Source organism: Cuculus canorus, chromosome Z (genome assembly GCF_017976375.1).
Source record: "Cuculus canorus isolate bCucCan1 chromosome Z, bCucCan1.pri, whole genome shotgun sequence".
Taxonomy (NCBI): Eukaryota; Metazoa; Chordata; class Aves; order Cuculiformes; family Cuculidae; genus Cuculus; species Cuculus canorus.
The window spans coordinates 2,349,321-2,365,882 of NC_071441.1; the positions used below are offsets into that span (position 1 = coordinate 2,349,321).

The 16,562-nt window shown below is 37.9% G+C and overlaps 1 protein-coding gene across 6 annotated transcripts in view; it reads left to right on the top strand.

The window, feature by feature from the left end:
* Positions 1-16,562, top strand: part of APC (APC regulator of WNT signaling pathway) — a 97,354-nt gene that overhangs the window by 57,130 nt on the left and 23,662 nt on the right. For 4 of the 6 annotated variants that reach the window (XM_054053428.1, XM_054053430.1, XM_054053429.1 and 1 more), the window contains exons 5-7: positions 4,600-4,708; positions 6,662-6,775; positions 10,927-11,010. In XM_054053428.1, the coding sequence (XP_053909403.1) occupies positions 4,600-4,708; positions 6,662-6,775; positions 10,927-11,010 (307 nt within the window). The remainder of the gene's footprint in view (positions 1-4,599; positions 4,709-6,661; positions 6,776-10,926; positions 11,011-16,562) is intronic. The other 2 variants (XM_054053431.1, XM_054053432.1) reach the window with 1 other exon arrangement.

The following is a 16,562-nucleotide window of genomic DNA, read 5'->3' on the forward strand; positions in this document are numbered from 1 at the left end:
CTCTTACTACTTGCTTATCCCAGTCTTCAAGAATCTAATATGTTTGCCATTTTCCACTTTGACAAAACAATGTACTTGTTTGTATTCTTCCAGCACTGTTTTTTACTACATGTGATAGAAAAATCTTTAATTATAGTTAGGACTTCCTTTCATGATTCAAGTGAACTCCAGGCCACTTCGAGCAAGGACTAATAATTTATAGCCGCTGGAGTTCTTCAAGGTGATTAGCGCATACAATTTATGATCTGTGATCCTTTCCCAGTGTTATGGATTCTAATGTGATAGTTCCTTGGCCGTTTTTCTCAGCAATAAAAATAGCTCAGGCGGTGAACTGGTCTTTGTTTCCCAATAATGCTGAAAAATAAGGGATAAGGATATTTTCATTTCAGATGAGCTTAAGCAATGTTACTGTTATAGCTGATGGGGTAAAGATTTGTGCTGCCAAGAAGATGATCTGTAGAGGCCTGGCCGGATCACATCTGGCTTCATTATTAGTGAAATGGTGGATAATCCAAGCTATCCTGTTCTGTTTCAGGGGATGTGTAGGAGCATTGATGGAGACGCTGCACAGCCAGATGAAGGAGAATTTGGGTTGGGGGAATGTAGGACCACTTCTCTGAAACCACTACAATTTCTCAGAGAAAATTAGCCTTACTTTCCAATGCCTTATGCCTGAACTTATTTGGCATACTCAGTTTGTGTTTCTAAATGTATGTATTAAACACACATTATTTGCCTTTTTTTGGCAATTAGGTTTCTGAAGAACTTGTGGAGCTTGAAAAGCCTCAAAATACAAAAATAGAAGAAAATAACATTTTTTTGAAACTTGCACTAGGGGAACATTTCTATGCAGTAGGTTTACACAGCAGCGCAGTATCTGCTGCTCTGTTGGACAAGTGTTTGGGCAAGGATCGGATCAAATTGGCAAATTCATGAGATGTTTATTAATAAATAATTTACTAGGTGTTTCTTACTCGTTTACTTTATTAACCGAGAAAAAATAGCTGAAATTTGTTTTGTATTAAAAAAATTATTTAGGTTGACTGACAGTGATCTTCTGAGAGAAAGAAAATTATCACTTGATTTACTTACCAGTGTGTAGATGAAATTGTCTGCCAGTTTCTCACTTGCTTAGCTCTCCTCTAATTTCAAAATCAAAAAAAAAGAAAAGAAAAATATGCGGGTTGTTTGGTTTTAGGTTACCAATTTAGAACACACCGTTTATTAAATATCTTCTGCTTTCTCTCTGGCTGTTTCCAGGTGTATTTGGTAAGAAGCTGTATCAACAACAAAACTTTTCATTATACATTGCAGGTTACGTTTTGTTTTGGTTTCCCTTTGCAGTTTGAATTTAATAATCTCACTTTTGTAAATTCTGTAATTTACCACTAAGATGTCACTCTTATGATTAGTAATGATTGTGTGCCTTATTTATTGCTTCCAGTTCATGCCACTCCTCTTTTTATTTTTTTATGTTGATTTTGAGCATTTTCTTTGTCTTGTTACTTCTCATTGCCCCTACTATTATTTCCCTGTGGCTGACTGTACAATTTACCTCAGTCTTTACAGCATCCATCACTGGTGTTTCATTTTCAAGATTTTATTTTTTAACCTACCAATTGACTTGAAAAACTTAATTGTAATTGTAATTTACATAATGCGAGTAGAGTGCCATATAGACTGTTTCCCTCCTCCTTTCTAAGTGGAAATAACATTGGCATAATAGTGCAGAAAATATTTTCAAAAGAAAAATATCAGTTTTCTGCTTTCATTCAACTTCATTTATTGTTGGGACCTTCAAAACTACCACTTGAGGGAAGTCTTTTGAAATAGCCACCCTTCAAAAGCAGTTCTAATTGGAAACTTAACTCATAAAAATACTGTAAAGTTCCAAAAGTTTGCTTCATTTGCCTTGATGCATTCTCACTCACTAAACTTGTCAGAGAACAGAACTTTCTCTGATACTTTCAGTGTCCTGATACGAAAAGTTTTGGGGCATAAAAAAAATGGAATAACCGCGATGGGTTTTTTCCTTCCATTTTTTTCCACACTCAGTAACATTCCTTCTACCTTAAATGCTCTTCTATTCTCAGGAAGTTCCAAAAGGCTGAGAAGGAGCTGTATTTCTGGTTGGTACAGTCTCCACTATTAACTGACGTGCATGGCCCAGCTGATCAGACACATCAAGAGAGATTTGCTGCCTATTTTCATGGAAATTGAAGTGCAACCTGCTAAGCCTGTACCAATCCTCCAAGCTTTGTGCTGAGAGACCTTAGAGACATTGTTAAACCTTAACTCTCACAGAGCAGCCATACCAAAGTAGTAATCTCAAATAAAGCTTTACTCAGAATCAAAAATGACACTGTTAAATTAAAGGAGCACCCTCGGGTCATGCATTGTGTTGTATATGGAGCACCGGTGGTTCCTAAGTTCTTTTTTTGCTTCTAGCGTACTTTGAGCATGTCAAGACAAATTGAATGACAGTGTCTCACAAACTGAATACCCTATATTTTACAAGAGGACCTTGGTCACACGTTTGCTTAGCTGAAAGTAATTGCTCTAGTTCTGTTACCAGCTCTTTGACATCCAGAGGCAGAATTGGTCCTTTCACATTTTCAGATCCTTACATGGTAAAAATACTTCTATAAGGAATGCATTAATTATGCTTTTGCAAATTTGATTCACAAACTATACGCAACCTGTGCCTGGAAATCCAGGATTGGGAAAAAGGGAGCAATGCAGGATGCCTGCATGTGCAGAGTTTGGGCATCCAGAGTGTGGGTTAAGAGGCAGGTGAGAGGCCAAAATCATTACTTGCCTCATGGGCTTCACCAAGAACCATCTATTAGCTTTTCCTTCAGTTTGTCTAATGCACTGAAGGAATTCCTGCTGGCCCCCTTCTTTGTGGCTGAAGAATTACTGTTTTCCAGTAATTGTGCTACACTTATGTACAGTGGTGTAGTAATCGTTTATTTGTAAACCTGTCTGATGGGAAAGCTGCCCAGTAAATGACTTAACATTAAAATAATTATGTTTAGATGTAACTGTTGAATCAAATCTGGAAATTTATCTCATTGTTTTCTTGTCTAAAAACATTTGGCGCTCTTAGATGCGTGCAGTTTTTCAGCCTCTTGCTGTTGTAGTGAGGGATCCTGTCAGTTTTAATTTTCTGTTTGAACCGTGCTCAGGTCACTCACGTTGGGTATGGAGTATAAAGATTAAGTGATCAAGACTAGTTTGAAATATTTTTAAAGCCAGAGTGAAGTCAAGCATCCCTTAAATACTTACTTTAAAATTCTTTCTTCTACGTGAAATTTTATTATGTGGAAGTTGTATCATCTCTAATCGTGACTGGGATGCATTATCAAAGTAGTCAGGAGTAATCTGTATTTTTGTGATATGCTTTGTTTTCATTCCGTAACAACTTGCAGTAATTATCCATAATGTTTTTGTGTGCTTTAGAAGGGCTGTATATGGCTTTTGCTCGGAAAGCCCTCAACTGGAGTGTAGAGGTGCAGAAGTTAAGGGATGGGAAATGATAGTGGGCAAACTTGCATGGAGCTTTCTCTCCTCTTGCTAAGTGTTGGTTTTAGCATTTCCATTAATGTTGATGAACAATCCTAAAATGTCAGAAGGAAGAAGAGTGCTCACAGAAAGCACTTATAAGAAACTGATAAACTCATGCTTGAAAAGAAAACCAGCCCCGCCCCCCTGCAAAAAATACCCAGTCAACCAAGAGTGACTTTTCTGTATACTCCTGCTAGCCAGATGTTGCCTGAAAATTTTAGTATATTGAAAAGTTTGGTGACAATTAGTGCTGTGCATCTATATTGATAAAATTGACAACTATGTAAACTTAGCTCATAAAGTACTGATAAAATGGTATGTAAAATTCCTAATATTTTGCTTGGTAGTCAGCATTTATTAATCCTTTTATATTTCTCATATACTGATGAGGTATGCACTGTGCTTAAGATAGCCATTTAAAACATTCAGAACAGCTGCAGATCTATCCTGTCTGTAATATTTAATGGGAAATACTCTTCTAAATTATTCTTAATATTTAAAGAAATAGCCTGATTCTGTGTGCTTTAGCCATAGTTTTGGTATGGGTAGAAAAGTTAGTAAGGCGAAACGGCAAAGTTAGATGAGATTATTTCATTCAGTAATGTGATTCAGGGATGTATACATTCCTGTGGCATCCAGGCCTTTTCTAAAATGTAGTTTTATGCATTGTAAAAGCTAAATTGTCTAAAAGAAACAGGATACAAGTTGGCACACAACTAATATCTGTTTATTGCTGTCACAAAATGCCTCTTGAGATTTCAAAGTGATTTTATAGAGAAATGTATTTATTTTCTTCCTTCATAGATGTGGACCTGATATATAAGAAGCTGATGACTTGCTTAGCACCGAGGCATGAATAGGTTGTTTAGCTGGGGCCAGGGAACTACTCTCAGTTCTTGAATGTCTTAATTCCCTCTTCAAACCTTATTTCTCATGTAACCTTTTTTTTATGGGTATCAATGCCTGGTTTTATACCTGTGTATGGTAATGAGGTCTTAGTAGTGAGACTTTGGCCACTTCTCTTTCCAATAGATCTCTTTTACTTGCGGAGCTTGAGAAGGAAGAGAAGGAAAAGGACTGGTATTATGCCCAGCTTCAGAACCTGACTAAAAGGATTGATAGTCTTCCCCTTACTGAAAATGTAAGTAACCCTCAGTATGCTTGCTCAGGTATCTGGTGCTATGACCTCTCTTTAGATGCTGTCTATCTTTTATAAGAGTTTTCTGACATTACTATAACTTTAATTTTGACAGGTTTTTTTTTATTCACTATGTAAAGCAAACAGCCTAAATAATGCAATTTTTCATATATAATTTTACACATTAAAGTTCATACTGATCAGTACAAATCTCAGTGGTAGAAAGGAGAACTGGAAAGTCATTATGACAAATGAATTATACACTACTACTTTAACTCTATCCTCCAAAGGTCTTATCTCTATCTCTATCATTCTGTTATTCAAAGGATTCTTTTACTTTTGAGAACAAAATTAACCAAAGAAATAATTTACATAGGTACTTTTATTTCACAACAGCAGTTAAAGTTGTACTGTAGCCTGTGCAGGTATTGTCGCTCAAAGCTTTTACCTTGGCATCTCCAAACTGCTATTGTCAAGTCACCGTTATCTGGGTTAATGAAGATTTTTCACACGCGTAGGGTTGGGAAAACCTGGTTGCCCATCTTTACAGAGTCACAGATGATCAGGAATCTGTTAGCCTCCTGGAAATGGAAATAGACAATGAAAACATTTCTGTGACTGGGTTAAAAGCAGATGGACCTCAGAAAATCTTACACTGAGTCATGGCTGAGCTTATCAGAACACTAGAAGCAAGGGGAGATGGTCTGAAAAGGATGTTGAGGAACTGCAACCTGTTCCCAAAGGCAGTGTCAGTTGTGTCTGTGTCACTGTATTGTAGGTTTTAAGATTGTCTCTCCAGTTTCATGGGTAATAATTAACGTAGCTCTTATGATTAGAGTATCTTACTTAACATCTACACTAAATCTCTTTTTTTGGTGACTATATCAGTTATGACTCAGCTCCAGCCACAACAGAATGACATATCCCATTCTTTTTAGTAACATTTTAGGTCTTTGTAAATGATAATCCTCTTCTTGACTCTCTGAATTGGCCTTAGTGAAGTCTTCTGGGAAGACTGCTCTTGGACACTAATTTATTTGCAAATAGTTATCGAAAACTATCGAAGTGCTTTGCTCCTGCCTTGAAAAATGTATCAGCAGGAGCAAATGTTAAGGTGTGGTGGAGGTGTTTGTGAATTGGACGCTTCTCCTTTTCTCACAGGATAGTTAAAAATAGGGTCAATAGCAGTATTGGGAACACCACCACTAGGTACAGTAGCTTGATACCTCTAAATATTTTTGGAAGTACTCATTCTGATGGCACATATGACAGTTTTGTTGATATGCTGACATATGGTAGTAGCCAGATGTTCCAGGCTTGTAACGAATGATAATGTCTCAATGTTTGTATACTATGTGTAGTCATTTGACAAAACTTACGGAGTCATAGAATGGTTAAGGTTCGAAAAGACCTGAGATCATCCAGTCCAACCATCAGCCCAGTACCACTGTGCCCTGTCCTAAAGTGCCACATCTACACATGTTTTGAACACTACAGGGGTGGTGACTCCCACTTCCCTCAGCATCCTGTTCCAGTGCTTCACCACTCTTTCAGTAAAGAAGTTTTTTTGATACCCAATCTAAACCTCTCCTGGCACAACCCAAGGCCCATTGCTTGAGAGGAGAGCCCAGCACCCACCTGGCTGCAACCTGCTTTCAGGCAGTTGTAGAGAGCAATCAGGTCTCTCTTCAGCCTCCTCCAGGCTGAATGATCCCGGTTCCTTCAGCTGTTCCTCATAACACTTGTTCTCCAGACAAGACAACTTGCAGGATGTCTGTTGGTTGAACAACATTCCATGTTCTAGTTTTTAATAATGCAGTCATATTTTAAGGATCTGTTTTGTTTGCTTATTTGTTTATGAAGTTTAGTGTGGAAAAGTAATTGTTCTGCTTTGTTCAGAGAAATACATATTTTATAATTATTTACTAAAATGCCTTCTGTGTACTTCCATTTCAGTTCTCCTTGCAAACAGACATGACCAGAAGGCAACTGGAGTATGAGGCAAGGCAAATCAGAGCTGCAATGGAAGAGCAGCTAGGTACTTGCCAGGACATGGAGAAGCGAGCACAGGTATAGTTTGTCTTTGCTGAAAGGAAGGCAAAAAGTTTTCCTGTTCTTTTATTGAATTATCGGTAATTATATCTTTATACTGTGCATAAATACAGTGATATCTTAGAGCATTTAGTTAACCTTTCAAATAGAAAAATAGGAATCAGAACATAAGAAATAATTACTCTGCAAAAAGTACCATCCTGTATCTGTTTGAGACTTTTGAGTAGGCAGAATTAGATGCTTTCTTCAAGAGAAAATATTTTTTAATGTTTTTTTGCTTAAAATTTATTACCTTTTTAGCTTCTAACAAACAGGTATTTGTAACTGCTTTATTTTTGATCTGTGATGCTGGATATTTTTCATGCTTTTAAGTTTAGAATAAAATTCAGGTTTCTGTAACATGCATCAAGGAATAATCTTTGAAGACAAGGTATTCAAGTGAAATGTAATTCACATATGTGTCTGGAAGTTGTTTACTCTCACCAAGAGTTGTTTTGCATTCATGGTGAGAACAGGTATAATACTGTATGCAAATCACATCCATTTGGAAGTGTAACTTAGAATGTAATTGTATGAAACCTGTAAATGGAATAATCAGTTGCTTGCTGATTATAAAAACTACTCTGCCACATCAGCAGAGTGAGAATTTGAGTGACCATTTATTTCCAGAGAGGTTAAATAACTGGCTTGTTAAAATAATCTGGGTTTTTTAATGATGAATGTTATCAAAAGTAAATCCTTTCAATAAAAATAGTCTCCCTGGGTTCTGGTTTTCTCATCAAGCTTATTCAACACCACATTCCGCTACATAAGAAACATTTCTAATTAATTTTGTTTGTAATTGGAGAAGCTGCTTTAAATTTTCAAGTGAGTGATTTAGGGCTTCTCAGAAATTTCATGTTTATAAGTATTTAGCAAAACACGTCCTGCAGTTGTCAGGTATGTACATGAAGGCTGTGTAGGGGTTTCTCTGTATAGTTGGGCTCAGACAGACACGAGTTTAATCTGCCTGGATAATAACTGTCTCTGATCTGGAAGCCATACGGCTATGTTATTGAAGTTTATCAGCAGTGATGATGACCAGCACAAATTCAGCTGTGCTAGTAGTATCAGCCAGTCCTGAGTGAAGGCAAAGCAGTCTCTGGATTGTCACACAATGCAATGCAGAATGCAGATTGAAGGGAGAGAAGTGTTCAGCTCCGTAAAGGCCGACATTGCAGGCATTTTTGTATTAGGAGTCCCAAAGATTACTCTGTGAGAGAGCTGATAACCTGCTGTTGACCAAGTAATTTATGCACTAGCCACGCTTTCTCATGGACCTTGAAATAATGGCTTTCTCCTTTCTGTCGTGTTTAGGCTTTTGTTTCCTTTAGCTCACTGTTTGCAGTTCTGTGAAGATTGTACACAAGCACATGCCCAGCAGTCATTCAGAAAGATGCATTAGAAGACTGTTAGCGGCTTATTTTAGCTTGTTTGATTATTTACACTCACTTCTACCATACCCTGAGGTTTATAACTTCACATGCTAGTTCTTACTTGAAAAAAACCAAAGAAATCCGTACCTATCCATGTTTTATTTAGGCTGTTCAAATGTTGTACTGTGTGCACTTAGTAATAAGTAGAAGCAAGCTTTGATTTCTGTAAAACTGAAAAATCAGTATCAGATTTCTGTAAAACTGAAAAATTTTCAGTTCTAAAACTGAAATCATGTTCACATAGAATTTATTTTTCCTTCATGCCAGAACAAGAAGGGTCTTTGTTTTTTGTTTAGATTTAGAGTTGCTTAAAAACTTATAAGAATTGTTCCCAAGGTCCTTAAAAGTTTGCTAAAGCAATGTCCACTGAAGGTATTGGAAAATTTGGATTCTGGAGTCTTGCACAGATGAAAGTTTCAACACTTAGATTAATACAGTGGTCTTGTTTGTAAATGTAGGCGAGTCTATTAATAATTTTTCTGTTATGTATATTTTAATTTGGGAAAAAAAATTTAAAAAATCAACCTTTTTAAAACAAAACGTTCCTTATTTTTAATTTCTAGAAAGTTACTGTATTTCTATCACTGCAATTATGGAGGGATTTTTTTGTTGTTGTTAGCAGTCTTAGTGGAGCAGTGAAATCCAAGTAATTTGTAACATTATTGTTTAGTTACTTTATCCAACAATTTCATGTTAATAAAGATGGTCAGCAAATAGAATGAATAGGAATATACTGTGAACAAACGGGAGTGAAAAGTGATGTTTCTTGTATATGTTCCAAGGTTAAAACCATTCCTGGTGCTTGTTCAGTTTTGTACGTCTGTTCATGCATGTTTGTCATTAGGCTGTACACCTCTTTGGCAAGAAATGCACTGCTTGTACAGCACTTGGTACAAGATGTGCTCCTGGTTAATGGAACTCCTCAGTTTGCATGTGATACGCATAATGAGCTAGCAGAAAGAATGGTCTGATGTTTAAATCTCTGGACTGAATTGGAAAGGGTAGATAGAATTCGTGTCCCTGTTGAGAGCTCTGTCAGTGATACTGTGCAAATTGTGTATTTAAACTTTTTTCATCTGCTCAAAAATATTTCCCCATGTTTAAGTGTGTATACAGATTTTTGGATTTTCTTGATGCCTGTACAGAATAAATTTATGATTACACAGAAAGAAACTCATTTTAGGGGAACTTCTTAAAGACAATGAGAGACATTCTATCAGTCACGCGTCACTTCACCAACATATAGTTATTTCCAGGAATACATTTTTATCATCTTTCTAATGCATAACAATTTCTTGATCTAGGAGCAAAGCAGGGATTAATTGTGTGTTTGATTACTGTTGTGCTGAAGCTTCTGTGTGTGCGGCTTTCACATTTTTATTGGCATTTTTTCTGTTACATTGCTTTACGAATGCAAATCAAATTTGTAGTTTAATGATCATAGCTTTGCATCGCTACTAATTTAGACATCTATGATGTTTTTCTCATAGCTGTTTGTGATGCATTGTGTTTTGTGATTATATTTTCTTCTGTGATTCTTCTATGTTTCTAAAATTCCTAGATAATGTGTTTCTATTCCGTGTGTATCTTTTGGTATTAGCACCTTTTAAAAGTTCACTTTAATTCTGTTTTCAGATAATAAAGATGTTAAATAAGATTGATTATAGTGCTGATCTTTGCAGTGTCCGTAAGATGCACAAACCCTTTCTTTTTTTAGAACGGCATTGTAATTGCTAATCGAGTGAAAGAATCAGGATTTTTCTTTCAGCTGCTGTCCATTTTCTTAAGCTAGCAGTCATTAAAAAAACCCAAACCTATTTAAGCAGTTCTGTTTATGTCCTGATACTGTATTGGGCCAATTATTTACTACTGCTTTTAAAGTCAAATAATGTCAATTTATTAAATTATCAGGCTAATACAGGGCTATGTAACTTTATACTTCCTGTTTCATAGAATCATAATGCATCCTGTGCTTCACAGTATAACTTCTACAGAGTATATGTATCCTGTAATGTTTGGGGTTTTAACATTTCCCTTACTAACCACAGAATGGTTGCAGTGGGAAATGAGTAGCAATATGGCTGTAAAAGACTGATTCAGAGATGTCTGTAAAATCCTAGACAAGCCAAAGAAGCAGTGTGTAGTTTTCTTCATACTTAGCCTGTAAATTCCTTGAGATTGGTAGGAGTAGAAAAATATTCAAAGGGTGTGCGTAAGCAAAACTCCCAAACCACTATAGTAACTGACTATTATAGAAGTCATTCGGGATTTCATACCTTCAAGACACTCTGCAAATATAAATCACTCTCAAATCTCTGCAAGGCAAGTAGAATTCTAACATTTGAGGTGAAAGTCAGTTAAGTTAATTTGCTAAAGATCTGCACAAAATATCAGTGTCAGAAACAGGACGGTTGTGCAAGTTATCTGGAGCATTTTCCTGTACCGGAGTGTGTACTGTGTGAATACGTATTATATCCAAGTGAATATTGGTTTTGTTAAAACTCTAGCTACTCACTTTGTTTTGGATGTTTGCAATCATGCTTCTGCTTGATTATGAACATTTAAATTACCACATGAATGAAGTAGTTTTGTTTTGTAGTCAGCTATATTGCAAAGAACTCTTCATGTTGTCATTCTGTACAGTAAGTAAAGAGTTTTTGAACAAAATCAAACATGAAAATGCATTCATTTCAGTCAAGGGTGGCGAGGATTCAACAAATAGAGAAGGACATTCTTCGTATACGACAGCTCCTGCAATCACAAGCAGCTGAAGCAGAGGTTAGTGAGCAATTACTTGCCTTTTGATTATGGTATGTATCTTTTTCTTAAAAAAAAATGTGTCTTTGAATAAAAATCTATTTCAATAAACTGGTAGGCGGGATCATTTGCATTAGCTAGTGATGGCACAGTTAAATCAGCTTGTCAATATGTGTAGGTTGTTACTTGTTCTCTGACCACTGAATGGAGGGTGGAATACATGAATTAGTCTTTGTGCTACTATTGAACTTTAGTCACTAATGATTTCTCTGTTAAAAGTTTAACTAGAAATTTCAGTAAAAATGCCAAAGTGCAATGTGTTATAAAGGCTAAGTCTTGGTTTTACTAACAATTATATTAATCAGTTGTACATACCTTTCTAAATATGGTTCTCTGATAAGCACCTTCATGGCTTGCTCAGCTTTTGAGAGATAGAAGATTTTAAAAAGGGTGAATACAGCTTCTGTCAGACTTCATTATAGAAGCCTGGCTTATTTTTAGTGTTTAAGTATTGGGTTCTATATAAAGAAATAAAAGCTAATGTTTCCTGTAAATTGCAAAGTCTGTGGTAGTAATTGCTATTAGCAAAACCTGCTCTTACAGTGGAAATTCACTTACAAGGTCAACTCCATTTCTTGTACTGGTAAATTAAATATAGATTCTGTGTTGGATGTGAATATTTCATGGTTTGTCTCCACCCAAAATAGCTACTGTGAAAGCTCAGAGCAGCATTTGGATTACTAAGGGATGTATATTTTTACATCTTGGAAAAATAACGTTCTCATAGTTCCAGGATTTGGGGGGAAATCTGGTTTTGTAAGAGAAGCAGACAGTAGTGTGTATAATTAAAGTTGTCTGGTCTTTTGCTGTTAGTCAGTCCATATGTTTATACACATGGATGAGATTCACCCCTCAGCCTTCTCTTCTCCAGGCTGAATAATCCCACCTCCTTCAGCCTCTCTGCATAGGAGACACAGTCCAGTCCCTTAAGGACTTCTGTGGTCCTGCACAGTTGCTCCAGTAAGTTCATATCTTTCTTGTACTGGGGAGGCTGGAACTGGACACAGCTCCCCAAATAGACCCTCGCCAGCACTGAGTAGGGAGAAAGGATCACTTCCCTCCACCTGCTGGTAAAGTACTTCTCAGTGCAGCTCAAGGTACTGTCAGACTTTCTGCCACAAGGGTTCATTGCTGGCCCATGTTGTACTTGGTGGGATGCCCAGCACCTTTTATACAAAGCTGCTTTCCAATTGGGCAGCCCGTAGCATGTGCTGGTGCCTGGGGCTGTTCTGTCCCAGGTGCAGGACTTCACATTTCTCCTTGGTGAACTGTTTGAGGTTGCTGTCAGCCCATTTCTCCAGCCTCTTCCAAGTCACTCTGAAAGGTGGTGGAAACCCAGTGGTGCATCAGCTTCTCCTTTTTCTTTATCTGCAAACTTGTTGAGGGTGCACTGTGTCCCAGCATCCAGGTCATTACTGAGGATATTGGATAGGACTGATCCCAGTATTGAACCCTGAAGTACCTTGCTAGTGACTGCCTCCAAATGTACTTTGTGCTGCTGATCACAGTTGTCTGGTGCCCGGCTGTTCCACCAGTTTTCAGTTTGCATTGTTGTCTACGTCTCTAAACCATACGTTGTTAGCTTGTCCATGATGAGGCAATGTCTGAAGGTGTACTAGCGTTGGTGTAAGTAACAGCAGCTGGTTTTCCCTCAACCACCGAGCTAGTTACCTCACTGTAACTTTGTTTAAGCTTTCCCTGACCTGGTCTTCCCTTGCAAGGGCAAGTCGTGCATGCTCCAGACTTTCCTTCTGGTCTTAGGGGCCTGGATTCCTGACGGGCGATCTTACTGGTAAAGACGGAGGGAAAGAAAGCATTGACTACCTTGTCCTTTTCTGGTTGTTTGGAAAAGGTCTCATGGATTTTTTTCCTGATCAGGAAGTCTTTAGCAGATGTCTGCTACAACAGCAAGTTGGTCTGCCTGTTAACCTGAAAGCGCCTGACTGACTCCTGACCCATCCATGGGCAGGGCTCTGTGCGCTCCCAACTACTGTCTCACCTAAAGGAGAGCTCCCTCTCCTCGCTGTCCCAGCCTGTCCTTCCTAAAATGTCTCGCATTCCTCAATCATGACCTTCCAGTCATGCGAGCTGTCCCATTCACTGTCTCTCTGATCCCAGTGAGGTCGTAGCCCTATGACTGCACACACTAACTCCTCCTGTTTGTTTCCCGTGCAGTGTGCGTTAGTGTCGAGGCATGCCAGAAAGGCACCCAAGAGTGCTGATTCCTCAGACCAGGCTTGAGAGCTTTCCCCACAAGGCTGTTCTGCTGCCCTTCCTTCCTTCCTTGTATGCCTGTCCTCAAGGGGATTCCACTTCACCTCAGCTATGTGGTTTGCCCTTCTGTTCCCATCAGCCAGCAGGGACCTTCCCTATCCCCATCTTCCTTTCTTGTTTGCTGAGGAATCACTCTGTCCCCCGTCGTTTCTAGTTTAAATCTCTCCCTACCTGGTTGACCAGCCTCTCAACAGCTACTTCTGCCCCATTTAGTCAGACAGTTCGCGTCCCCAGTGTTTGATGTTTTTCACCAAACAGATAGTGTGCTTTGGACTGACTTAAGCTCAAGGATTCAAACAGCATTGAGATGCAACTGCTGAGTTAAACAAGTTTTTGTTTTAATTCTTCACTCCTTTCACCAAATCATTTGACTGCTGAATATGTGGACATTCTGATACATCAAAATTGTGTGGTGGGGTGGTGCATCTTATCCACAAGGCGTCTGAATGGCTGGTTGTATAGTTACATGTTCTAAGACAGAGTTACTTGGGTACAGGTAGTAGAGGAGGCAGTCAGTACACACTTACTAATACTTTACAGTGTATTTTAATAATTTCCGGAGGATGGCCATGTTATAAGGAAAGCAGCTACATCTTGTTCTGAAATTACCGAATGGCAAGGTAGAAGGTAGTAGCAGTTAAACTGTGCAGAGTCCGTATAACTGAAAAGTATAGACATAAGGCATTTGTTATATTTTTATACTGTACCTGATATAGTGATACCCAAATTGAATGTTCTTTAAGTTGATAAAGCCATAGTAACAACAGTTATAAATGTGGTAGCTCGTCCACTGATGTAGTTGGCCCCTGTGATGGTGCCAGCCATTGTGGAATCCAAGGACAGTATATCTTATAGAATAAGATCAACTGATATTTTCATGACACTAAACTGTATAATGAAAATAGGTTTTGGAAATCAAGGAAAAGAGATTTTTGGCTCATGTTTTAGCATATTTTTAAGGTTTAGCGCATTGCTAAGTGTTGTAAATGCTATTAGAAAAAGAACTTCTGTTAGAAATTTTGGAATATTTCATAATGAGACTTGAAGTCTACTGTAGAGCTAGACCCCTCCAGAGAGAATTTTTGGCTGCTAGGTACAAAGCTGAAATTATTTAAAAGAAAAATGCAAATTCTTGGCAGCTGTTTAGTATGGAATTTTCAGTTTGCTGTAGTGGTAGAGGCATTTCTTTCATAATATCTGTCACTTGAAATATGTCAAGTATTTGCATTAGGCAGTGTTGCTGTAGATAAAATGTAAAGGATTTATTCTGTACAGAGACTGTGCTCAGCTTTGATCTATTAAAACCGTGATAGATGGGAATTCTTAAGGATTTGACTCACTGTAATTTTTTTTACTCACTGGCAGCAAAATTGTTTCAATCTTAGTTTCTTATTTTTGTTTGTTGCATTATTCTTTGTCTTACTTGCATACTTATGCCTTATGTGTATTGTGTTTATTATGAAGTAATGGCAGAATAAACATTTTCTGGTATCGTGTAAATAATAGTATATATGTAATTTTCGATACACAAAAAATAATAGGGTAATTGAATATTGGGGGAAAAACTGGTTTACACATAGACAAGTCTTCTGTTCTAATAAGTACTCGAGGCTGTTTCGACAACTTATGTTGACAAAGCATTGAGTAAAATTATTTGTAGTTTGTTGTCTTAGCAAAAATTATCAAGGCCTACTTATGCTTGCAACTGTCATAAAACACCTACGTGGGTTTTTTTTGGTTTTTTTCCTGCTAGTAAGCACAGGGAAATTAATAATTGACAAATGATAGTTGTGCACTTCAGAAGCGTTTAGAAAATAGTGGCAAATAAGGTAGAGGGAGCAGCTCTGTCTTCCTGTTACCGGCACCTGTGGTCTTTCACCATTTTGCTGCAGGAGAAAACAAGCAGAGTCTGTTAAAGTGACTTTTGCAGTGTGATACCATAGTTCAGAAAGGGCAGAGGGCTATAAACCCAGCTTACACCTCTTCAAAAATCATTCTTCAAGATAGGTGGCTGCTGTTGATCCCAGGGTACCTGTGTGCCATTCTCTTGCTGCTGCAGCCTCACGTAGAGATGACAGTCTGCTTCTGTTTGCCTGCACTGCTTTCCTGGTGGGGTTGGTAGTTCATACGCTTTGATCCACGGGTCCTGCCTCTGGTGTTAAAAGGTGATGTGAAGAGGGGGTGTGCTTCCACAGTCTGTCAGGGGAATATTTATTTAGTTACAGTGATACTATATCTGTAAAATACATATTTTAATCATCCATGTGTGTGGATACATATTATTTTTGTCTTTTGTATATTTGTAAAATGCATCCATATTTTATTTAATATGGATATAGAATAAATTATAATGCCTATATTAAATATCTATTAATAGAAATAAAATAAGTATTTTTATATATAAAGTTTTCAGTAAATACTTACTGCCTGTTGCCTGTGTTATTGTTAACTCCTTTGAGCAACAGCTTCTCACTTCAAATCACTTCAGTAGCTGAAGTGGTATAAGCTTTTAAATGTGAACTTGCAGATTTTGTGTTCAAGCACAGCCGATGACTTACTTGACAGCGATGCGTGTGTGTGTGTGTTTGTGCATATTGTGAGCCCATACTGCCTGTAAAGTTAGCTAAGCACTGCTAGTAACATAAGCATTGCCTTAGAATTATAAATTAAATTTCAGTCTTAGGTTAACTACTTTTTGTAGTGATGTATTTTTGAGAGCACTTGGAGGTAATGGGAAGCCATATCATTCATAAATAAATAGCATGTAGCAAACAAAGTCCACGCGAGTGGCAGGCAGACAGTGCTGAGGGGAGAGCAGAAACTTCTTGTTAGGGAATGAAATATATGTCTGTGCTCTAGATGCATCTGAACTATTTAGTAGATGCACCGTCATCACCACACCTCAAAAACTGCCCGAAGATCAAAGGTGTTGTTGGAAGAGCAGCATTATTCCGCCTCAGGTAACCCAGTGGGTCAGAGCCTGGCTAATGAACAGTCAGCTCTTTGCCTCTAGGTACGTTGAATGCTACTTCCTTCACGGGTTTGAATCCTGGGTTACACTGGAGGCTTAGGTATAGATTTTATCAAACTCATCGTTGAACTTTATTCAAGGTTGAAAGTACTGCGAGGCAGGGATTCAGCATGTAATGCCTCAAACCGTGTTCAGCACGTAGCACGGCAGGGCCTGGTGTAGACTGGGCCCCATTCCTCTGTTGGTAACCATAATCTCTGTAGTGATT